The sequence below is a fragment of the Artemia sp. Qi Xiang Cuo genome, chromosome 12, assembly GCF_049724085.1.
Source record: "Artemia sp. Qi Xiang Cuo chromosome 12, ASM4972408v1, whole genome shotgun sequence".
In the NCBI taxonomy this organism is placed as follows: domain Eukaryota; kingdom Metazoa; phylum Arthropoda; class Branchiopoda; order Anostraca; family Artemiidae; genus Artemia; species Artemia sp. Qi Xiang Cuo.
The window spans coordinates 62,225,756-62,252,113 of NC_142805.1; the positions used below are offsets into that span (position 1 = coordinate 62,225,756).

Here is a 26,358-nt window from a genome sequence, read left to right on the forward strand (position 1 = left end):
CAGTGATTAAATAAATTATTAGAGTACATAATTATTATTTGTTTTTAACAATTAAGTTATGTATCAACATAACTTCTGTTAATTTATATATATGTATATATATATATATATATATATATATATATATATATATATATATATATATATATATATATATATATATATATATATATATATATATATATATATATATATATATATATATATATATATAACCTAAACTATCCATGTAAATATAGTGAATTAATATGTTGAGTATTTGTGTTTTTATTTTTATATCATTCAAGAAGTATTCTACATTAATACTTCATAAGCAATTCACAAAACACTAATTGGAATTAATTCTAATGCTAGTCTATACTGTGTTTTATTTTTTTTTAAATGCTTTAAGTTTTAACCAGTAGTTAAATATCCTATCTAGTTTTGCGAATAAAAACAATACTTGTGTAAGTTATTACACATTGCTTGTATATATATGCTCTGTTTTAATTTACTTTAAGTTTTAACTAGTGATTTAATGTTATAGGTAGATGTTTGACCTCGAGTCAACGTATTAATAATTTTTATTGTGAAATAATCCTTTTAGTATTAAGTTTGAAAGAATAATCCAGCAAGAAACATAATGTTTCGATTTAAGAGGGATATTATTTTTGGAGTAATTAAAAAAGAGGAGAAAGTAATTAAAAGTAATTAACTTTCGAATGCATTGACATATACGAATTTTGAGTGTTTCTTTCTACTATATATGTAAAACTATATGCTTTTATATGTATTCTAATGTGAATATTTATTTTAGATACAGCCTTAGCTATTTTTTTTTGGAAATCAAATTTTTCGTAGCATCCTTTCAGATCCATTTTTTTCAATCATATTTTGAAACATTTTTGGAAAGTAACAAATTTTGAAGCCACTTCAAATGTATACTGATACTATAATCTCATACCATCAGAAACCAAACCATACTCGATCAACTGATATTTTGGAAACTATAGCAGTAATACAGACTTTACTACAAGTTCGTCAGAAAGTGAGATAAAATCAGAAATTTAGGCCTAGAAAATGTGCTACATAGCCCAAATGGCTTATGTTATTAATATATGTGAAATTCTTTGTGCTAGGAAAATATTCGAAAATTTAAAAATCAAAAATGTTATGAATATTTTAGCCAAGGTATTTCTAAAACGAAAAATAATTAGTATATCAAGCACATCACCAAGATAAATTAAATTATTAATGGGAATTAAATTTAAACTCAAATAATACATAAACTTTTCTAATATAACTCGCAATCTAATTTAAGTAATGCCACTAATATAATGTTTAAGCCGATTTAGGTCAAGTTAAAAGAGAAGATGAATATGGAGAAGGGTAAAAAGAGTATTTTTCAGTCCTAGAGGCAGTGAAAAGGAGAAACAAGGATAAATTTCAAATTGAAATCCTTCGACAAAAAAAGAACATGGCCTATATTGGACCAGAAACATAACCCTAAGGAAGCCGATTGAGGGTAGATGTACATAATGACCCAAAGATGACAGAATAATAGCTGTAAACAAAATTAAGTTGTTTTAAAAGTAAAATATTGAGAATTGGGACAATTCTTCTTTAAATGGGTAGTATTGTGGTAAAGCTTTCTAATTTAGTTAATTATTAATTTAGTGAAAATATATAAGACGCAAATACGAAGATTAGAAATACCACTTTTTATTAAGATAAGGAATATATCCTGCCAAGTTTCTGCTTAACGGGAAATTGAGAAATACCACTTCCTAGCTAATTGCGTCGGTTGGTTAAAGGAAGGTGTGGTTGATAAAATGTATAAAAGATACATTTTATGGGAAGGGGCGGACTGTTAATAACTAGATTTAGACTGATACTAACTTTATGCCAGACTGACCTCTGGTCCGTTGTTTTTAGAAATATCTTGGAATCTTGTCGGATCATTGTAAGTGTCCGTATCTTATTATATATATTATTGTAGTTTCTGAGACTTGTGGTCTACTTGGGACAGCCAGTCCCAGTAGAATATCCATATCTGGAATTATTATATGTAAATTGAATAAAAGTATTGTATTTTAGACAACCTCTCTACGATCTACCTTTAGCCCCTCGAACATACCCAGTCGGTACGCCTCATTAGTTCGGTCATAGCCTAAGGCACGCTACCAAAGTTAAATTACCTTAGGGCCAGAGTTTATCTCCCCTATCAAGGGAGAATAAAGGCCTCTATGACTACAACCCCCAAATACCATAAAATACACTTCACAACATATTTGCAACTTTTATGAATTTTAAGTCCTCTACTAAGATTCAGTTTCTTGTGAAAAATCGTGCATATAAACTTGCTTAAAACTCTTCACAGCTACATAACATTGAATTGCTGTTTACTAATATGCACTCTTTGGTGCTTCAAATTTCCTGCTTCAGAAAATGCCTTCTCACATACATCACATTTAAACGTTTTCTCACCTGAATGCAGTCTTTGATGCGCGTTCAAACATGCTGCTTGAGAAAAGGTCTGATCACACACATTGCATTTGAAAGGCTTTTCACCTGAATGCACTCTCTGCTGCGTCTTTAAAACTTGTGAATGAGAAAAATTCTTGTCAAATACAGGACAATTAAAGGGTTTCTAACCTGTATGCATTCTTTGGTGCTGCTTCAAACTTGATGCTCTAGAAAAGGTTTTGTCACACACATCACATTCAAGCAGTTTCTCACCTGTATGCATTCTTTGGTGCTGCTTCAAATGCCCTGCTTGAGAAAGACCTTGTCACAAACAATACGGTTTCTCACCCGTATGCACTCTTTTGTGCTGTTTCAAATGTCCTGCTTTAGAAAACGTCTTCTCACATACATCACATTTAAACGTTTTTTCACCTGAATGCAGTCTTTGATGCGTCTTTAAAACTTGCGAATAAGAAAACTCCTTGTCACATACATGACATTTAAAGGGTTTCTCACCCGTATGCATTCTTTGGTGCTGCTTCAAATTTCCTGCTTCAAAAAAGGCCTTCTCACATACATCACATTTAAACGTTTTCTCACCTGAATGCAGTCTTTGATGCGCGTTCAAACTTGCTGCTTGAGTAAAGGTCTGATCACATACATCGCATTTGAAAGGCTTTTCACCTGTATGTACTCTCTGGTGCGTCTTTAAAGCATAGAAACGAGAAAACGTCTTGTCACATACATGACATTTAAAGGGTTTTTCACCCGTATGCACTCTTTGGTGCTGCTTCAAACTTGATGCTCTAGAAAAGGTTTTGTCACACACATCACATTTAAGCAGTTTCTCACCTGTATGCATTCTTTGGTGCTGCTTCAAATGTCCTGCTTGAGCAAAGACCTTGTCACACACATCACATTTATACGGTTTCTCACCCGTATGCACTCTTTTGTGCTGTTTCAAATGCCCTGCTTCTGAAAACATCTTCTCACATACATCACATTTAAACATTTTCTCACCTGAATGCAGTCTTTGATGCGCGTTCAAACTTGCTGCTTGAGAAAAGGTCTGATCACATACATCGCATTTAAAAGGCTTTTCACCTGTATGCACTCTCTGGTGCGTCTTTAAAACATGCAAAAGAGAGAAAGTCTTATCACATACATCACATTTAAACGGTTTCTCACCCGTATGCACTCTTTGGTGCCGCTTCAAAGTTGTTGCTTTAGAAAAGGTTTTGTCACACACATCACACTTAAACGGTTTCTCACCTGTATGCACTCTTTGGTGCTGCTTCAAATTTCCTGCGTCAAAAAAGATTTTATCACATACATCACATTTAAACGTTTTTTCACCTGAATGCAGTCTTTGATGCGCGTTCAAACTTGCTGCTTGAGAAAAAGTTTTGTCACAAAGATCACATTTAAAAGGCTTTTCACCAGTGTGCACTCTCTGGTGTGTCTTTAAAACTTGCAAATGAGAAAAAGCCTTGTCACATACATCACAATTAAACGGTTTCTCACCCGTATGCACTCTTTGATGCGTATTCAAATGTGCTTTTTGAGAAAAGATCTTGTCACATACCTCACATTTATATGTCTTTTCTCCTTCATGTGATCTTTGATATCTTTCTAATTGTCTATGCTTTTTACTTTGCAGGCGACTTTTCAGACATGTCTTCTCATTTTCGAAGCCTTTTGCTTCAGATTCCAATGCAAATGGATTTGAGAAACCACTCAGAGATGGATTCTTTGAAACAACTAGTGACGTATTTCCCTGTAAGTATAGTCCAGACTCGTGTGGTGAAAAGAGACCTAAAAAATTAAAAGTCTACCGAGTTAAAAATTAATACAGTATATCTATCAATATATTTTTACAATTAATTTTATTTTTGATCCCTCTTCTCCATCTCTTGATAATGCTTATATTAGCTTTTAAAATTAGTTATTCTGATGTAAGTAAAGAGCGAAAATAAAACATTAGACGACCAAAAAATACACCCTGGAGTAAATCCAATCATAAGTGGAGACAAAAAAAATATTTGGATTTTTCTTAACTGAATGAGGAAGAGGAATAAGATTGTACATAATTTGTTGAAGTCAAACAGGTTTTGGGTCAACGCAAAGCTGAATATTGTGTCACCTTGGTATACAATATGTTTATACAATATGGTATACAATATCATTTTCGAATCCTTTTGCTTCAGATTCCAATGCAAATGGATTTGAGAAACCACTCAGAGTATCATAGGCAGCGCGCTAGCGCTGCCTAAGTGAAGATCGATGTGGCCACAATGGGTTTTTTCGTTCTTCTTCTTCTTATTTCTTTGACAGGCATTTCGTATCGAAGGAGTTGTAGAAACTTCGAAAAGGGCTCAACCGACCGGAAATTGGGGTGGCTAGTGCACTTTTTAATAGTCGAAAGTGATTGGAGGGCAAATAGCTCCCCCCCCCACGCCCACCATTCCCCCAAACACATCCAATCAAAATCTTGAGATAGCCATTTTGTTCAGCGTAGTTGATTTCCAGATTTAAAAATATCTTTTTGAGGAGGACACTCCCCCAAAACCCTCGGGGCAAGGGTTTTAAGTTATGCCCTGAGGGCATATAAGGTTTTTATAGAAGGCGTTGTCGTAGAAACTTCAAACGAGGCTCAGTCGATTGGAAATTCAAAGGGCTAGTGCCCTTTTTAATATTCGAAGGTGATTGGTGGGCAACTATCCCCCCCCCACGCCCATCATTCCCCCAAACACATCCAATCAAAATTTTGAGATAGTCATTTTGTTCAAAATAGTTGATTTCCAGATAGAAAATATGTTTTTGAGGAGGACACTCCCCCACAACCCTCGGGGCCAGGGTTTTAAGTTATGCCCTGAGGGCATATAAGGCTTTTATAGAAAACGTTGTCGTAGAAACTTCAAACGAGGCTCATTCGATTGGAAATTCAAAGGCGTAGTGCCCTTTTTAATAGTCGAGCGTGATTGGAGGGCAACTAGCCCCCACATGCCCATCATTCCCCCAAACACATCCAATCAAAATTTTGAGATAGCCATTTTGTTCAGCGTAGTTGATTTCCAAATAGAAAATATGTTTTTGAGGAGGACACTCCCCCACAACCCTTGGGGCAAGGGTTTTTAGTTATGCCCTGGGGGCATATAAAGTTTTTGTAGAATGCGTTGTTGTAGAAACTTCAAAAAAGTCTCATTTGATTGGAAATTCAAAGGGCTAGTGCCCATTTTATTATTGTCGAAATTGATTGGAGGGCAACTAACCCTACCCCACGTCCATCATTCCCCCAAACACATCCAATTAAAATTTTGAGATAGCCATTTTTTCAACGTAGCTGATTTCCAGATAGAAAATATATTTTTGAGGAGGACACTCTCCCAGAACCCTCGGGGCAAGGGTTTTAAGTTATGGCCTGAGGGCATATAAGAACGATGTTGGTAAAATGTATCATTTATTATTTTTTCCTTTAGAGCAGGGCGCGTCGTATCGAAGAGGTGGTCGTAGAAACTTCGAAAAGGGGTTATTCAATTGGAAATTGGAGTGGCTTGTGCCCTTTTTAATAGTCGAAAGGGATTGGAAGAAAACTAACACCCCTTCCACTCCCACCATTTCCCAAAACACATCCAATCAAAATTTTGAGATAGCCATTTTGTTCAGCGTAGTTGATTTCCAGATAGAAATTATTTTTTGGAGGAGGACACTCCCCCGCAGCCTTCAGGGCAAGGGTTGTAAGTTTTGCCCTGGGGGCATAAAAGCTTTTTATAGAAAGCGTTATCGTATAAACTTCAAAAATGGCTCATTCGATTGGAAATTGAAAGGGCTAGTGTCCTTTTTAATAGTCGAAAGGAATTGGGGGCCAACTACACCCCCCCTCACGCCTACAATTTCCCCAAACACATCTAATCAAAATTTTGAGATATCCATTTTATTCAATGTAGTTTTAAGTTCTGTAAATTAGGTCTTTGAGGATGACAACCCCCTCACAGTCTTCAGGACAAGAGCTGTAAGTTATTCCCTGGGGGCATATAAAGTTTTTATAGAACGCGTTGTCGCAGAAACTTCAAAAAGGGCTCATTCGATTAGAAATTGAAATGGCTAGTACCCTTCTTAATAGTCGAAAGTAATTGGAAGGCAACTAACACCCCTTCCACGCCCACCATTTCCCCCAACACATTAAATCAAAATTTTGATAGCCATTTTGTTCAGCATAGCTGATTTCCACATGGAAAATATGTTTTTGAGGAGCAAACTCCTCAACAGCCCTCGGGGCAAGGGTTTTAAGTTATGTCCTGGGGGCATATAAGGTTCTTACAGAGGATCTTATTGTAGAAACTACAAAAAAGGCTCAGTCGACTTGAATTTGGAATTCTACGACAACTCCTTCGATACGAAGTGACGGGCTGAAAAAAAAACACATTGTGCCCACATCGTTCTTTACTTAGGCAACTAGCGCGCTGCCTATGATTAGAACTATTTCCCCTAAATTGAGGGACCATTTGTGGAGAGAAGGGTGAACGACTTCACCAAGACGTAAAGCAAATGAGGGATAACTAACAAGAAAGGTCAGATGCTTATTGGATGGCAGTTTACTGTTTGAGTTTGAAAACAGAATATTACAGTAAACTACACTATAGAAAATCACTATCGCTATCAAGAAAGGTGGGATGCTCATATGATGTGAGATTGATTTGTCAGTTCCAAGAAAAGGTTCTAACAAAACAAATTTAAGAGTACAACACAAAAAAGCTCTAAAAGATAGTTGTTTTAGGATAACATTTTAAGGTTTATTTGTGAATGGGCATTTAATTTAGTTTCTACAAGGATTCTTATGGTTTTCTTTCCTGCTCTTCTTAACTCTTAAACGTGTAAAATAGCCTCTTCAATGAATCTTGGACTTTTTTGTTCTACCATATGAAATACGAGAAACAAATAATATTTTATAATATATACATAGCTCCATATTTTTTTTTTTTTTGAAAATTGACCCACTGGGATTTTCTGACCAGAAAAAATTACCTTCATAGGAGAACAGTTTGAGAAAACTCCCCAAGCCTTAACTTTTGAAGAAAAAGATTCGCGTGAGTGACGTCATAGCCTACCTATATACATTGGTATTGCAATGACGTCAATTGCCAACATAAAGGGCTGCATTCATATTAAACCAATGAATGACTCATATGCAGACTTCATTCATAGCGTAAAACCGACCGTCTTCTAGGGAGATATATCAGTCTGTTTTTGAAAGTAAGCAGTATGAAAAATTAGGCCTAGACAAACGCCCAAAAACAAAATTTATAATTGTCACAAATAATGATTCGTTGGAACCATCTGACTTATCGAACTTGGTAAGTCTAAGAGAAAAAGTCGAACAACTTAAATTCACAATGGGTGAAAATCAACAACCTGGACCAACAAATGAGAAAAGACCAGTAGCTAAAGCAAAGGGCATTGACTAATTCTCTGAAGTCATCAAAACGCTAAATGAAGAAGAAAGAAAAATGTGGTTGGACCATAAGCAAAAGAGAGAATCAGAACGAACTAACAACGAAAATTAAAAAAAAATGTACGGCTAGAAGGCAAAAAAAAACAAAAGGCCCAAACAACGTAAATTCACATTGGGTGAAAATGAACAAACTGGACCATGAAGTGAGACAAAAATAGGAAGAACTAAATATAGCATTTCAAAATGATAGCGATAATAATTGGATTTGGAATTTTGACATGGATGGGGTCATGAATGCTTACCACGCCTTTGTTAAAAAACAAAGATTCTAAAGCAAAATGCAAAAAACAAACGAGAGCAAGAATCAAATTGAATTGCAAAAGAAAATTTTGAACAGCAATTTGTGGTTAGAAACTGGAGAAGACGTTTATTGGTATCTATGACGTCTTAAGAAATTATGTAAAACGATGAATCTAACCAAACTGCTAAATCTAAAGCATGAATTTAAACTGCTAAAGAAAAAGGCCTGCAAAAATCTCAGAAAATGATGGACAAAAATTAACAAAAAAATCCGCGGCTGGAAGACAAGTGACTGCGATGGTCACATCGAATAGTGAACGACCTCTGTGCTTGGAAGAAAAGCAACAGTGTAAATCACAACTAATCCCAGGAGAATACAAATCATATAAAATGTATGACTCTCTAATGGACTAACAGGAAGAAGGAATTATACTGTCACCCAAATGTCTCAATTCAATTGAAATGGTTAATTTAACACTTCATGACTTAAAACTAAAGAATATCGCGATGATTATGTCTAATTCGTTTAGAGCCTTAATCTTGGAAAAAAAATTCTGTTAGTAGCATCATATTTACGTGCACATTTCAAGAGCATAACTTACATCATTTCTACCCAAGGAGTGGTTGAATTGCTTTTAGTATCAATCTCACATGCAAAACAGGAAGAAAGAATCGGATTACCAAAATTTCTTAATTCAATGGAAATTGCTAATTTGACACTTCATGACTTAAAACTAAAGAACAACGGGACGATTATAGCTAATTCGTTTAGCCTTAATTTTGGAAAAAATTCACATTAGTAGAGTCATATTTAAGAGCACACTTCAAGAGCATAAATTATATCATTTCCGCCCCAGGAGTGGTCGTATTGCTTTTAATATCAATCTCGATATTAGATAAGACCGACGAGATAAGACCGACCCCCCCCCCCCACTAAAAAACTTATTAACGATATTTTATTCTAAACACGTAATGGAACCGATCCCCCGACCTTCCATACCCCCCCCCCAAAAAATGGAAATTATTAAGGATATTTTATTTTAAAACTTATAGGATCTGAAACCTGGCCCTACAGGGTCCCCCCCTCTCCAGACACAAATATCAACAATATTTTATTCTAAAACTTATGGATCAAATTTCATGGGGACCCTCCATGCCCCCCCCCCCCAAAAAAAAATATAATATCAAGAATATCTTGTTCAAAAACTTATCCAACCAAAAAAAAAGAAAAATGTTAACGATATTTTTTTCCAATATTCGATAATGACACTAACCCTCATATCAGCCCAATATATCGGTCAGGCCCTAGTTGCAATACACTTTACCCTTTTCCAGCCTTTCAAAACTGATTCCCTAAATTATATATATTTGGTAATTTTTTTCTTATTTAACCAGGCACACTCAAGGAAACATTATAAAATAAAACACTTCTTATTTACATCATTCCTAGAAGTAATTCCCTATAATTTACAGTCAGAACCTACATAATAGTTAAATATATACCCGAAATCGGTTATTCTCCATTAAAGAGAGGTTTATCCCTTTTTATGGTAGCTTGATGCAGTAAATATTGCCTATTTGCTGTTAAGTCAATTTTGAAGAAAATAGTCACATATGGAAAACTCAGAGAGAATATATGAGTTGGACAAAATATTTGACTATTAGAAGGAGGGGGGGTAAAGTGACGTTCTTTTAGGATTGATAAGCTTTCATTGTTTTATAGCTTCTACTTCTGAGGGGACAAACCATTAAAACAAATCCATCGTTTTCTGAACTGTCTATATGTGAGTCTCTTCTTCAAATTAGTTGGTACCCCTCTTAGCCCAAATATTCCAACAGTTGTACTTATTAAATTAGGGAGGGGCATATTGGGGTAAATGCAACCTGCATGCCCCTAGAATTTAATACCTGAGTAAAACTTTGTTCTTTATTTTTAAAGTCACGGCCTTGATATGTTCATGATATGATATGACAGTATTTTGTTTGAAAATAAACTTCTTTAGTAAATTAATATTCAAAAGTAAAGATTTCTGGTAGGCAGATCAGTTCATAACTGCTAATTTTCTACTTCTTTCAAATTCAACATGAAATCCAAATAATAGACATATTTATATATTAATTGATGAATAGATATATAATAATATTTGCCAAACCACTTCCAAGAGAAAATTTGAAAATGTCCATGTCAGACAACAAAAAGGGTTTAGCAAGCACTTGCATGTTTAAATGAGACAAAACAAATTCCATCTTAATATTAAGTCCCCTTGCCCTTTTTTTTCCCATGAAATATTATCTGATATATTTCATTTTACAAGTATCAAATGCTTGATATGTACCTTCATCTTCAGAACATAAGGGTCCTGATTCCAGGGCGTCATATTCAAATTTACATGGTCCTGAAACACTGGGTAAAGTAAGCAAAGGATCATCTTCATGTTTTGCAGACAAAAAATCGTTTGGAGTGTGAAAGGGCGTATCACTGTCACCAGGCAAAGTATCATCTGCTTCTAAAACAAAATTTTAATTAGGACACAGAAAACATGAACAATAAAGCTTACTAAACAAATCCAACTGCTTTTTCTTTTAGTTATGTTAAAAATAAAAATATACATCTATATTGAATGTTTACATCTACATTGAACATATAGAAATAAATAAAATCAGATGTATATGCAGGTGTTTTCACCAATCGTTTTTTAGATCTGCTTTTTATAAAGACAAAGAAAAAAATGAAACATTCAGCAAAATTCATGGAAATCTATGAAAATAGAAGGTCCTAGATAAGGGTAAACTAATGATAATATATTGAATAAGAAAAAATTAAATACTTGAATAAAAATTTTTTTTTAAATTAACATTTTTAGTCACAGAAACAAAGAAAGTTTTTGACACAATCAAAAGTAGCCAAAATACTAATCAATTGAAGTTTTCTTCATACAGTGGATTAGTTCCAAAAACGTAAAAACGAAATGTAGGCTCTTGAAGTTAAGCACCTGGATTCAACTAACTTTATCCCTCTTTTACATGTCTTATAACTTGATATCCCCATCCAAATTAAACATTAGTCATGTTATAAATCCAAAAAATCTTGCTGCTCCATAATTGGCCCCTCTTTGGTGGTAATATTTCCTTTATCATACCTACATACAAGAAAGAGCAAGAGAAAATTCTTATTCCAGATGATTAGTTGTCTTTCCCAACTTAAAAATTATAGCTAAAAAATTGAGTCTATATATATTGTGTCAACAAACAGCTACTTTTATCTTCTCCCAAATCTTAATGGTTAGATCCAAGTGCATACACAGTTAATGGACCGCTTAATGAGTAAGAAGGGCAAAAAGTGAAAATCATTATCTAGAGCAACAGCTTTTCTTTTATTCTGTAACAGAGTATTTAACAATATCACTTACCTATTTTAATAAAAGAACCCTCAGATCTTGTGACAAGCTCAGCCATATCCAAAATTTGAGGCAAGTCCATAGACCTTGGAATAGAGTCAACGGAAATTATAAGAAGTATAATACTATAATCAACACTTGGTTATGGCACTTAGATTTTAGCCAGTAGATTAGAGGCAAAAGTCCCTGAAAACACCAAGGCTATAACGACTTTTAAACACTGCAAGACCAATTTTATATCTTAGTACAGTTGAAAGCACAGGTTATGCTCCTTCAGAAGTCAAAGAAATAGAAATGTGATTAGTTTTTTTTTTCTTTTTTAAGAAGAGGGTGCTAAAATTCAAAAACTGTCTTTCTGATGAAAAATATTAGTCTATGTTTCTTTTGAAATATTAATCAAGTATTTACTTTTAACAAAGAAGGACAATCTTCCTGAGATTATTATTATTTTTATTATGCAAATTGTTTTCAAGATATTTTCAGAATTTTATAGCATTTGCTTTGGAAAAGGTTGTATCAGCATTGCAACTTGACTCTGCAGAAGGAAACACTACAATATACTGAAAAGTACTTTAAATTGTTTAAAATCAAATATAAACTTTAAGATGCGTCAATAAACTTTAACCTTTCCCTGCATTCCAAACTAGATACCCCAATTTTTTTTTTATATTGTGTGAATTTTTTATATTCAACTTGGTACCTTCAAGGAAATTGTATAAAATTAATAAAACTACTTAAAAAAATCTACAAACTCTAACTTGTATCATTCTAGAAATTACTTCACTTTGCTCCAACCCCTCCTAATGGTCAAATATACAGCCCAAATCAGATATTCTCAATGAGATTTCCTCTTGCTTGGTCTTGTTAATGTTATTAGTTTGCTCTTATGTTAATTTGAAGAAGAAATTACATATTAGAATTCATGGAGATTCTATAAAATGATATAGAATATTTTACCATTACAGGTGGGGGTTAAGGAAGGAGGGTTCTTTTATGAATGACTATCCATTTTAGACCTTGTATAATTAGTTTCCAAAATTTTATAGTGCTCCCTTCTGAGTTGAAAATCACTAAAACAGAACTCTTTCTTCTAATCTAAATTTTCTACATGTATTCTTTTCTTCAAATTAATTTTAAGGCAAAAAAAACAATGTTAACAGTATCAAGCAATAGAAAAATTCATGGAGAATATGTAATTTCAGCTATATGTTTGACCATTACTAGAAGGGGTAGTAGATTGAAGTGTTTTTAGGAAGTATTTTAGTTCTAAAATTTCCACAATTTTATGATACTTTCTTTTGAGGGGGGAAACAGCTTAAACACACTTCAATTCTTTCTTCAAATTGAAATAACTGCAAAGACAAAAGCAGCAATTCCCAGGGTGAGGAAATTGCACACATATATACAATTCAAGGTATATCTGACAATATAGGAAACATAAAGGTTATTGATACACCTTAAGGAAGAATGTGAGTAAATATTTTAGAATGTTTTTAAATGATCTATTACTGACTCCTCTGATTTGTTGAAAAAAATAATATGATCCCTCACACTCAAACTGGTTTCAGGAAACACCATTCCTCAACAGGTGCTTTCATTTTGTTAACAAAAGCAATAAATGAATCATTTAAAAAAAATAATGTCCTAGTTGCAGCTTTCCTAGATTTTGAAGGGGCATATGACAATGTGAACAAAAAAAATCCATTTAATTAAGCTTGCAAACCTTGGACTACCCCCTAAGCTAGTATCTTTTATAAAATCTTTCATAGAATTGCCAAGTTTCATTGTTTGTGTAGGTTCAGCCTCTTCACCCCAAAAGACAATAACGAAAGGCCTTCCTCAGGGAGCAGTCCTCAGTTGCCTCCTCTTTGTCCTCTATCTCTGGGACATGAACCTCCCCCACACGAATCTACAATATGCTGATGATCTGGTACTATGGTCATCTGGCAACACCTTTGAGATTGCACAGTCTAAGCTGCAAAAGTCACTTTTCCAATTTGAAAAATTCTCTCAACATCCAGATTTACCCATTGCACCTACCAAGGCAAAAATAATCCAATTTCACCGAAAGCGAAATTATGTTAATGAAAGACTAACTGTAAATGGAACAACTATTCCAGAAGATAATCATATTAATTACCGTGGTCTCATGCTTGACCAAAAACTTAATTTCCACTTCCACATTTTAAAAACAATAAAAAAATGCTATAGAAAAACAATTATGCTAAAAAGACTTCTTTCCACACCCTGGGGATGTACGGAGAAAACCTTACTCGAGTTTTATAAATCACATATAAGACCCCATATTGACTATGGGCTCATCGTCTACGGTGCATGTGCAAAGACCCAGATACAAAAAATTGAAACAGTACAAAACGATATAATGAGTCTCATATTTGGCCTTAGGAAACCCACAAGCACCAAGTTTCTGCTTATGGAGAGTGGATTAACTACAATAAGGGAGAGACGTAGCTTTTCTTGATAAAATATTTTACAAAAATTGAATCAAATAGCTCACACACCCTACATAATTGGTTAAGAAATCCAGCCATGTATAGAGATGAGCATGCCAATATTCAGAAGAAATTCCCTGTACCCGCAAAGTCTATTGCACCTACTTTCCCCCAATCCCCTCCATGGAATTGGTCAATCCCCATAATAAATACTTATTTCTCAAAGTGGACTAAAGATTTAACCCCCATTGTTTTTGTCCAGAAGAAATTTGCTGAACTTAATACAATTACTTATAAAAACCATTTCCAAATCTTTGTTGATGGGTCCAAAATAAATGAGAAGGTAGCAAGAGGTGCTTTCCTTCCTCCCCTGAAAATTGCAATGGGTGAGAGACTGTATAATAATTTATCTATTATATCTGCAGAGTTAAATGCCATAATCATGGCATTAGAACACCTTATGGAAAATAAACCCTTGATTGCTAATTCAAATAATATTATAGTTTATTCTGACTCTTTATCAAGCCTTGAGTTGCTGTCTTCAGCTCCTCAGTATAAGCTTGATATTGACACTTATCATTTTCTTAGTATTATATATAATCTTGCTTCAAGTGGCATAAGAACTTATCTTCAGTATATTCCTAGCCACTCTGGTGTAAGTGTTTATCATCAGGTTAATGAAATAGCAAAAAATGCTAAAAATATTGACCAGCTAAGTGGGAGACCAATCCCCATTAGAGATATTTACCAATGGAGACTATCAGATATTATGTTTAATAAAAATACTCATAATCTTTTCCCCTTTCCCAATAATCATTTTTCTAAGATTTATCATAGAATTCGTTCTGGAACAAATGGACTAAATTTTCTTGCATTCTTGTATCAATTTCCGAATTCAAGTGGTTCAGTTCCCCTGTCCCCTCTTTGCGGGTTTTGTATTATGAATAATGAAACAATTGACCACTGCCTATTTGAATGTAATATGCTGATGTCTGCACAGCATACCTTGCATTGTAAACTTTTAAAGTGCTTCAAACACCACACAATCTCAATATCAGCCAAGAGCCTAGCCAACTATACCTGCACACAGAGCACAGAAATCGATATCTATCATCTTATATTTGAACTCCTTGAGTCGAAAAATCTACTGAAAGATATCTGAGAATATATAATAAATAAGAGACAACCAAGCCAGTAGCTCTGTAGCCCACAGAGTGAAGCAAAAGGAATAGGGCTAAATAGTATTAACTGAAAAGCCCGCCTGCTGTGAAATAGAAGAAGAAAGGAAGATTTGCAATTTATTCTGGGTACTTGGGTACATAATAATACACAATCAAGAAAAAAACAGTTTTACCTGTCTGTATTAAGAGACAATTAGCTTACACTCAGTGGAAAACAAGTGATGGGTGAAAGAATACATTAGACTTATATAATTTGGGCTGAATATTTGCAAATTAGGGGAGGGGGTGTTGGCGGGGATAAAGTATTTGAACAACATAAAGTTAGAAAACAATTCTTCCTTCATAATATGCAGAAAAATCTTCCTTAATAATATGCAGAAGAAATAATACGCAGAAAAAAAGCTAATACATTTTGCATGCAGACCCACTATACTTTACCCATATTTCTTTAATGTGCAAATATATAGCCCAAATTTGTTTCAAAAGTAATATACTTTCATGATATTTTGATATATTTCATTAGGATTAACCTAACTTCACTTCTTGAGTGTCTACCATTATGTACACAAGTACCTTATTCTGTTTCTTTTAGCAAGTGGGAATGATACCAAAGAGGTAAAGCACAGCAACCTTACAAATCATACAGGGTTTCATTCCATTCCTGTATTTTATCAAATTGACTCATCTATATTCCATGATATTGAAAAGTCTCTCATTTATAATTTTATCAATATATGAAAGATTCCAAAGTTAACATGGGGCAATATGAACAAACAAAAAACTCCTTTTCTTATGCTCTTTCTAATTATAATAATCAATTGACTTTTAAATGCCCCCCCCTTCATGGTTCCATAGAGCCTGAGGAATATCTGAAATACTCAAATAAAACATTGAAACATTAAAGATAATACTTTATAATAATCAGGATGTTTTGACAGATAAGATCATCATGTTTTATTCCATCATTATCCAGTTTTCAATATTATATTTTGGCAAAGTATGCACTCCATAGCCTACATAGATAAATTACAATCAGAGAAGATAACCAATTTAATGTAGGAGGTAGAAGTTGACTGTAGTGAAAAAGACCAAAAATAACCTACTTACATTTATCATTACTATGTGCTTCATGTTACTTTACCCACCAATCTCTACTAATGAACAAATATATTGCCAAACCAAAATTATATACTTCTTATATCTCTTGCACTACATCACTTGTGTTTTTGCAACCCAATACCAAAAACTGAATCAACATTGAAAAATTAAGAAAACAGAAAATGTATTGGAAATATGCAGGCTAAATTGGCCAATGTGTTGTGAATTTATGATTCTGTTCAAATTTAAAATATTTTAAAGTATTTTTAGGTTTTGAAAGTTCTATTCAGATTTCTGGGTTGATTCCTTCTGAAAAGCCATAATTGTGCATTGAAATTACTATTTACAATTAATCCACTCCCCCCACTAATTGCCAAATTTAACCTTGAACTAGGCTATGTAAAAACAGCACCAACAAATGGATGACAATCTTACTTTATAAATAAAGCAAATATAAGTGAATCACATTTCCTTGTTTTCTCCCATTTTTATTTGTTTAGAATCAGTTTTAGTCAATAATTATGTTACTTTATTTAAATAGTCTAAGGCAAAATGAAGCCATTAGGTAGGGCACTGGGGATGAAATGTCCAAAACAAAAAAAACTTAAAAATTAAAATAAAATTGGCAATAGAAAATTGTATCTCTGTTTGTTCTATCATGTCACCTTCTTAAAAGAAGTTATTCTAGACCTTAACCTATTTGGTCAAATTACAAAGGAAAGACAACCAAAGGAAACAAGATATCATATGGAATCCAAATAGATTATATGGAGTTTTGAATATGATGTGTAATGAAGATCAATTATTCTTTTGTAGTCAGTGTTTCTTCCCAGTATGTAAGTAGACCAATCCTTATGCAAGACTATTCAGAGCTACTGATTATGCCTTTAAAAAACTATAAAATCATAACACTTGAATTGCCTATTAAAAAAAAAAAAAAAAAAAAAAAAAAAAAAAAAAAATCTTACTTGAGCAAGTTTCAACCTTAAAGTTATGTTAACTTTAACCTAAAATGTTATCTCTGTAAATCTTGTAACCATGCCATCTATTTTTATTGTTGTGTTATTCATGTTTGTCTATTAAAGAGACCAGACTTTGTCAAGTTGGTTTAATTTTAGTTCTGCCCAATAATTGTTCCCCTCAATTATTCAGTCTAAATATTTAAAGAGCACTAGTAAGTATCAATTTATACCAAATTTCAGGACATCTACCTAATTTCATCTAAAAAAAAAAACTAATTTAAGAAAAAAATTGGACCCTTTGAAAGTGTTTAAACAGTTTTTTCTTGCAGTGGTACATCAGTAAAGAGCTTAAAGTCAGTAAAGAGAGTAAAGAGCTCAGTAAAAAAACACATGTAGGAACAGGATCCTGCTTGGAGTAGGATCAGGGCAATTCCATCACATCAAGCATCCAAAAAAAGCTTCTGAATTAGGGTCTCCTGTGATAGAAATCTCCCAAAAAGATCTCACAATAAAAAGTAACATCACTAATATGTTTAAAGTCTCAATGACCAGGTTAATCAAATTTATATGCACCAAACTTCATGAAGTGGTAACTTACTGCATAATTAGCCACCTTTTTATACTACAGCTATAAGTCAACAGAACAATAAAAAAATGATTTATATAACTTTTCTTAAGCTTCTTTTTCTATTTAATAGTGTTCTCCATAGATTCAGTTTCACTATCCCAGTTGTTTTTAACAGTTAGTTTACAGCTAATACTACTTTCAATCAATTGGTAATTTATAGTTTTTACTAGGTTTTTGACAAAGAAAGTTTACTTTTCATGGGCTAAAACCATCAAAAAGGCTATGGTAAATTCTCCTTTGGTTTTGTGGTAATATTTTTGTTGTTGAGTTGAGCCTTACTAATATTAAATATAAAAAGTTTTTTTTTTACTTGAAAGCATGAAGCAATATTAAAACACACAGAAATTATTCCATATATAAGGGGGGAGGAGCTAACATCTCCTAAGCACCCTGCTCTTTATGCTAAAGTTGCATTGTACTTTAAAAATACTTCTAATTTTGGTTAAATTGCTCTTATGTTTTATTAATCAAACAGTTCATGGTAACAAAGTGTAAGTAAGGAGTGACTAGGCTCAATAGTAACCAAAACTCCACAAAAAGGAATTTTGGTAGCAATAGATAAATCCAAACAATCAGCTTATTATGTTGATTCCAAATATAGAATATTCATCAAGTTTAGTGTTACCCATCAAAAGTTAAGAACCTGAGAAAATTTACATGATTTTCAATTAAGGGGGAAGTACCCCTTAAAAGTCAAGGAATCTTAATGAAAATCACACCACCCAATTCAGCATATCAGAGAACTCTACCATAGAAGTGTCAAGCTCCTATATACAAAAATATGGAATTTTTGTATTATATGCCAGAAGAAAGATCATGGATGTTTGTATATTTATTTTATATTTTTCAGGGATAGTTGTATCACAATAATGTATATATGGGTGGATAGTTGTATGGGTGCATTTGAACAGATATTAAAGGTTCTAACCTTTTTAACAGACCAAAAAGATAAGGCTAACTACCCCCTCCCCAGGTCTTTTTTTCTAGTTATCTGAGCAAATTTTTAGAGATTTTTTAGCAAGGATGAAACCATCTGGAGATAATTTTATGGGGGGGGGGTGTATTCTATGCTGGAGGAATTTTAACAGTTTTCCTTAACGGGGGGTATTTTCCATTGAGGGTTCTTCAGCCCATAGTAACCAAAGAACTTTGCTCTTTACTATCATCAGAAAAGTTTGTTGGTCACAAACAAACTAATAAAGGATGAACTCTAGCCATTAGTAACTGAAGAACTTTGCTATTTACTTTCAACCAGAAAACTGTGTTGTTTGTATTAATCACATTTTGTTTGATTCCTAAGTCTAAAAATATTCCCAGTAAACCATAGGCTACCAAAGGATCTCTTTTCAAGAAAGACCACTTTTCTTTGGCATTCTGGAAACATAGCAATGGGTTTTTGGACCACCCCTATTTTAATAAAGTATTATGCAATGTGAGGACAGCAACAAGAAATCCTCCTTCTTTGTCAAGTTTTCACCAATAATTTGTCAGCATAAATTAAAAATGTGGTCTCTGTTTTGACAATTAATTGAACAGAAAATATTATATTTGGTACTCCTATGTTAATTGTACTCTTTTATATACTGAAATGCAAAACCAGTCACAAAAAACCTGTTTTTGACAGGTTAATTCAAGACACCACTATAGGGTAATGCAATATATAGCATGGTTTTCATTGTGTATACAATATTTAAACTGTTGTTTATTGGGGTTTAGGGGGGGGGAAGGTACCTAGATTAGGTTATGTACTTATTATATGGTATGTTTTACCCCCCCCCCTCTAATGTGCAAAATATATCCCAAATTTGTTTCTAAACTATTAGGCCTATATATTCACCCTAATTTATTTTATTTCATTAGCATTAACCAAACTAGCAGCATACAAAAGAGTAGCCTATGTTTAACATAGGAGTACCTTATATTTTAATATTTGGGATTTATAGAATAAACACCAAGCAATAAAAGTCACATTTATAGAATCAGAAGAAAATCAGCTTTCTGTTAATATGTGAATAAAATTGAAACACTAAAAGGATAGGCTATATAGGCTACATCAAAATAGGATAATTGGTATTTCCAAAAAGAGGTTCTTTTATGTAAATAAACTAATAATTTCAAGTGTTTGATCTTAAATAATTGTTATAAAAACCATATTAATGTATAACTTGGATTAGGCCTATTAGCTTTTCTTTGATATATACAATTCTTCTCAATATCTCTTTGGTAACAAAATATGAGGGTTTTAGTCTTAAACAATTTTACTCAATTGGATACATGATTTTTTACCCTAGCCTATGGTTTTGCTTTGCATCTCTTTTAAACTTACCCTTAAAAAATATCTACAATTTTGAAACATAGAGTTCATAGAGTAGGCTATATTATCCTTGGCATCTTTGAGGAGTTGTAGGTTGGTTTAAAAATTTAAATCATTTATGGAATATTGGCAATTCAGTAATATATACATTTTAGAAACCTGAAGAACCTCAAAAGAATTGAAGATGTAAACCAATTAGTAGTAATAAGTGCATCATAGTAAATATCCTAAATACTGGATGATCTTCTTCTTCTTCTATTTAACAGCAGGCGGGCTTTTCAGTAAAACTATTTAGCCCTTTTCCTTTTGCTTCACTCTGTGGGCTACAGAGCTACTGGCTTGATTGCCTCATATTTATTATATATATTCAGATATCTTTCAGTAGATCTTTTGACTCAAGGAGTTCGAATATAAGATGATAGATATCAATTTCTGTGCTCTTTGTGCAGGTATAGTTGGCTAGGCTCTTGGCTGATAGTGAGATTTTGTGGTGTTTGAAGTATTTTAACAGTTTACAAAGCAAGGTATGTTGTGCAGACGTCAGCATATTACATTCAAATAGACAATGGTCAATTGTTTCATTATTCATATTACAATGCCTGCAAAGAGGGGACAGGGGACTTGAGCCACTTGAATTAGAAAGCTTATATGAGAATGCAAGGAAATTTAGTCCATTTGTTCCAGAACGAATTCTATGATAAATTTTAGAAAGATACTTATTGGGAAAGGGGGAAAGGATAGGATTAATCTTATTAAAATTAATATCTGATAGCCTCCATCGGTAAATATCTCTAATTGGGATTGGTCTCCCACTTGGCTGGTCAATATTTATAGCATTTTTTGCTATTTCATCAACCTGATGATTACCACTTATGCCAGAGTGGCTAGGAATGTACTGAAAGTAAGTTTTTATGCCACTTGAAGCAAGATTATCAATAATACTGAGACAATGATAAGTGTCAATGTCCAACTTATATTGAGGAGCTGAGGTCAGCAAATCAAGGCTTGATAAAGAGTTGGAATAGATGATAATTTTATTCGAATTTTTAATCAAAGGTTGGTTTTGCTTAAGGTACTCTAATGCCATGATTATGGCATTTAACTCAGCAGACATTATAGATAAATTATTAAATAATCTCTCGCCCATTGCAATTTTCAGGTGAGGAAGGAAAACACCACTTGCAACCTTCTCATCCATTTTTGACCCATCAACAAATATTTGGAAGTGACTTTTATAGGTAATTGTATTAAGTTCTGCAAATTGTTTCTGGACAAAAGCAATGGGGGTTAAATCTTTATTCCATTTTGAAAATTCAGTATTTATTATGGGAAATTACCAATTCCATGGAGGGGATTGGGGGAAAGTAGGTGCAATAGACTTTGCTGGTACAGGGAACTTCTTTTGAATATTGGCATACTCATCTGCAATACCTCTATACATGGCTGGATTTCTTAACCAATTATGTAATGTGTGTGAGCTATTTGATTCAATTTTTGTAAGATGTTTTATCAAGAGAAAGCTACGTCTCTCCCTTATTGTTGTTAATCCACTCTCCATAAGCAGAAACTTGGTGCTTGTGGGTTTCCTAAGACCAAATATGAGACGTATTATATCATTTTGTGTTGTTTCAATTTTTTGCATCTGGGTCTTTGCACATGCACCATAGACAATGAGCCCATAGTCAATATGGGGTCTTATATGTGATTTAAAAAACTGGAGTAAGGTTTTCTCCTTACAACCCCAGGGTGTGGAAAGAAGTCTTTTTAGTATATTTGCTTTTCTATAACATTTTTTTATTGTTTTTGAGATGTGGAGGTGGAAATTAAGTTTTTGGTCAAGCATGAGACCTAGGTAATTAATATTATTATCTTCTGGAATAGTTGTTTTATTTAGAGTTAGTTTTGCATTAACATGGTTTCGCTTCCGGTGAAATTGGATTATTTTTGACTTGGTGGGTGCAATGGGTAAATCTGAATGTTGAGAGAATTTTTCAAACTGGAAAAGTGACTTTTGCAGATTCGACTGTGCTATCTGTAAGGTGTTGCCAGATGACCATAGCACCAGATCATCAGCACATTGTAGATTCGTTTGGGGTAGGTTCATGTCCCAGAGATATAGGGCAAAAAGGAGGCAACTGAGGACTGCTCCCTGAGGTAGGCCTTTGGATATTGTCTTTTGGGGTGAAGAGGCTGAACCAACACAAACAATGAAACTTCGCACTTCTATGAAGGATTTAATAAAGGATACTAGCTTAGGAGGTACTCCAAGGTTTGCAAGTTTATTTCAAAGGATTTGGTGGTTCACATTGTCATAAGCTCCTTCAAAATCTAGGAAAGCTGCCACTAGGATATTATTTTTTTAGAAAGATTCATTTATTGCATTTGTTAGCAAAATGAAAGCATCTGTTGAGGAGTGGTATTTCCTGAATCCAGTTTGAGTGTGTGGGATCATGTTATTTTTCTCAACAAACCAGAGGAGTCTGTGATAAATCATTTTCTCCATTATTTTCCCCATCACAGGTGTAATCATTATGGGCCTATAAGACTCAGGGTTATCTCTTGGTTTATTTTTCTTTAGGATTGGTAGGAGGGACGAACATTTCCATATATTGGGGAACCTAGAAGATGCCCAAGCGTGATTATAACAATTTAGCAGTTCTTGTTTGTATGAAGGTGTGAGATTCTTTATCCATGTAGGGTGTATATTGTCATAGCTACTGCTAGTTTTGGACCTAATATGATGTATTGCATTATTCAATTCCTGGATTGAAAATGGATTAGTTATGTACTCGGATCCTGGGCGTGGTTGGTAACTAGGGTTCACAGGAATTGTGGACAGCTTGCTTTGATTATTTGATGTTAGCTTATTAACAAAAAGAGTTGCAAATAGGTTAGCCTTTTCGTTATCATTGTCATAATGGGTATTATTATGTATAAGCTCATACAGGAGTGGGTTGGGAGAAGTCTTTTTCCCACATATGTGGCTTATGACTTTATGTATAATTGGCTCATTTGTTTCTCTGGAGAGATTATTTGCAAAATTATTCCAGTATTTATATTTAGCATCTATTATAGTCCTTTTTAGATTAGATTCTGCTTGTAATTTTTTTAAATATGTAGTAGGTGTTGGTTTTTTTATGAATTATGTCCTAGCTGCCTTTTTTATCCTCCATTTATTTAGGCACTCATTTGTCCACCATGCTTTAGGAATTTGTTTATGGAATGTTTTCTTAGGTGTTGTCCTGGGGATGGCATGATTAGCTGTATTTATTAATAAAGATGTCAATGCTTCAGCATGTGTGTCAACTGTTGTGTTAGAAATGCATGAACTTTGGGTGAAACTTGTAATTTCATCATTTAGCTGATTTTGGAAAATAGACCAATTTTCTTTAGTGTTGATATATTTTGATGTATAAGATAAAGTATCAGCAGGTTCATTTAGGGAGCAAACTATAGCAAAGTGGTCTGTACATAGACTATCAATTTTATTTATGTAAATTTTGTTCAAAAAATTTAAAGACACAATTTGTAGGTCAATTGTGGAGAAATGGCCACTTTTGGGGTTGAAATAATTATTCAGGTTTGGAGGGGTAGCAACAACTAATTCATTATTATTTGAAGTCATATGCTCAATAAATTTACCAGCTTTATTTGCTGGTTTATTCCCCCACAAAAGGCTGTGGGCATTGAAATCTCCACAAATAATGATATTTTTTAACATATTAGAATTATTTATATAATTAAAGAAATCCTTGGCATCTGTAGTTTGGCCATTAGGGTTATAAAAGCTTATTATGTAGGTTTTTAAATTATTCAGCCAAACACTTATACCAATTACATCAACATCATTTTCAAAATCTGGAAAATTGATGCCACAAAATTTTATATTATTATTAACTAATAAAGCTACACCACCTCCTTTTCTCTCTGAAGATCTATCCTTTCTCAGGATAGTATATCCCAGAGACTTAATTTGTTGATTTTGGGTTAAATGAGTTTCTTGGAGGCAAGCAATATTAATTGAATTATTATTCATAAATGATGTTAGTTCATTTAGCTTATTTTCTGTGAGTGATCTTACATTCCATTGGAGTATTGATAAATATTGTGTTGTTGATTTATTCTTCATATGGATGTGTATCAATGTTCAGCTTTGTTAAGAGTAAAGCAAGATCTTTTTTTGCTTGAATGAGCATATCATCTGGGATGTAAATTTTGCCAATTCTGCAATAATATTTGCTTTCTGTAGTTGATGTATGTTCATGGCCTGAACTGCATTACAGTTTAGAATGAATAAGCATATATTTGGGGATTGCATTTTTGGTAGTGCATCCTGTTTGTTGGTTAATGGATTAATTCCTGGTAGTGTTTCTGGTTTGTTCCTTCTTGGGAGGGAGGGCCAGGCTGGCCTCATCTCACCGGACAAGGAGGCTTGTTGGCTTGGTGATTGCTTCTGAGCGGGATTGGAGCTAGGGGGCTTAGAAGATGGTGTTTGAGCTGGGGTGCTTGATGCATTGGGGGCGTTTGACTTGGGGGTTTTGGTTGGTTTCATTACAGGCTTTATTTGGTATTGTTGGGCAGCATTTGCTTACATTGCTGCAAAGGGGTATGGGATTGCCTTCTCTGTTGATATTTGGAGTGTTAGAGATCTTTTCTTTTATGCAGGTCATAATGATTTATTTTTAGATTCATGTGGGCCTTTGCAATTGATGCATGTAGGCTGGGTGTTGTTGCAAGTTGTCAGCTCTTTAGGATGGAAAGATTTACAATTACTACACTCTTGGAGAATTTCATTGCATTTGTTTGTTGTGTGTCCCAGTTTGAAACACTTCTGACACTGAATAGGCTTAGGTTTGTATTCCTTGTGTGGTTTGATTTGCCCAAATAGGAATAATTTTTCTGGGATATCAATTTTATCCTTCAGTGTGAATAAGAAGGATCTACTAGTTTTTAGGCCATTAGAGTTGGGTTTTCCAAGTTGGGTAACATCCTCAACTGGGATTGTGTTTCCAGCCCTATCTGAAAGGCCTTCTTTTAACTCCTGAGTAGATATCTCTGGGGGAACATTATAAACTACTATTTTTGTTGGTGATTGTTTTGGGTTCCAATTAGATGCAATAATTGGGGTATTCAGAAGGGATTTAAGGTTAATTATTGTATCTGCTGATTTCTGGTCTTCTACAGCTATTAGCAGAGATCCATCACGGTTAATGTTAAGAGAGAACATTGATTTTAGCAATTTAAAAATTGCAACTCTTATTGCAGTGATCATTTTTATTTCAAAAGGGGTAGTGGGAGTAATTTTAAGGTAAATTCCTAAGTTTTTGGAGGGAGGATCTTGGGCAGGGAGAGGAGAAATGCTTTTAATTGGGGAGATTTTTTTCCTTTTTTTAGAACTTCTAGAGAGGACCTCTTGAAACCCATTATCATCATTTATAGTTACATTAGCCCCTACACTTATCATTGTCCTATTCTCCGAATTGGAGCTATCATTTGAACTTTGAGAAAGTGTGCTTGACAAGCCAAGATGGGTATCTTTCACTATGGCACATTCACTGGAATTTGATTTGGGATCTGGGGGGACATTTTTTTTGGAGGACTTCTAAACATTGCCTATTGGAAAAAGCTTTAAACAGAGAAAAACAAAACTAAAGCAAGAAGGAACAATAGAATGATATCAAACCGTCTGCACTATACTATGGGGAGGAGAACACCACAGTATAGCCCTGAGGATGAGTTAAGCAGGATTGGTTTGGTATAACTGCTGATTAGAAGCGATAATAATTCACAAGAAAATTTGTTTTAATTTTCTTATAGAGTTGCTGTTGGGGATGATTACACTCCCAGTCCCAGGCTTCTTCTTCTTCTTCTTTTTAACAGCAAGCGGGCTTTTCAGTAAAACTATTTAGCCCTTTTCCTTTTGCTTCACTCTGTGGGCTACAGAGCTACTGGCTTGATTGCCTCATATCCTTAGAACAATAGAAATTTTTTTTCTTCTTCTTCAGTTATAGGCTTCGGATAAATTCATTTAAACTTTTTCGTATTGTCTGATTATGTCGGGGGCATCCTGGGAAATCAAATATAAATATTAGACTATTATTATTTAATAATAGAGTTTATACATCCA

At 33.7% G+C, this 26,358-nt stretch overlaps 1 protein-coding gene across 1 annotated transcript in view; it reads right to left on the bottom strand.

Moving 5' to 3' along the window:
- Positions 1-2,403: 2,403 nt before the first annotated feature.
- Positions 2,404-26,358, bottom strand: part of LOC148946385 (uncharacterized) — a 70,559-nt gene continuing 46,604 nt past the window's right edge. The window contains exons 9-12 of the mRNA XM_089097686.1: positions 20,400-20,458; positions 11,608-11,681; positions 10,534-10,704; positions 2,404-4,260 (exon numbers count right to left, since the gene is read on the bottom strand). Coding sequence (XP_088953812.1) covers positions 2,771-4,260; positions 10,534-10,704; positions 11,608-11,681; positions 20,400-20,458 — 1,794 coding nt within the window. The 3' untranslated portion in view covers positions 2,404-2,770. The remainder of the gene's footprint in view (positions 4,261-10,533; positions 10,705-11,607; positions 11,682-20,399; positions 20,459-26,358) is intronic.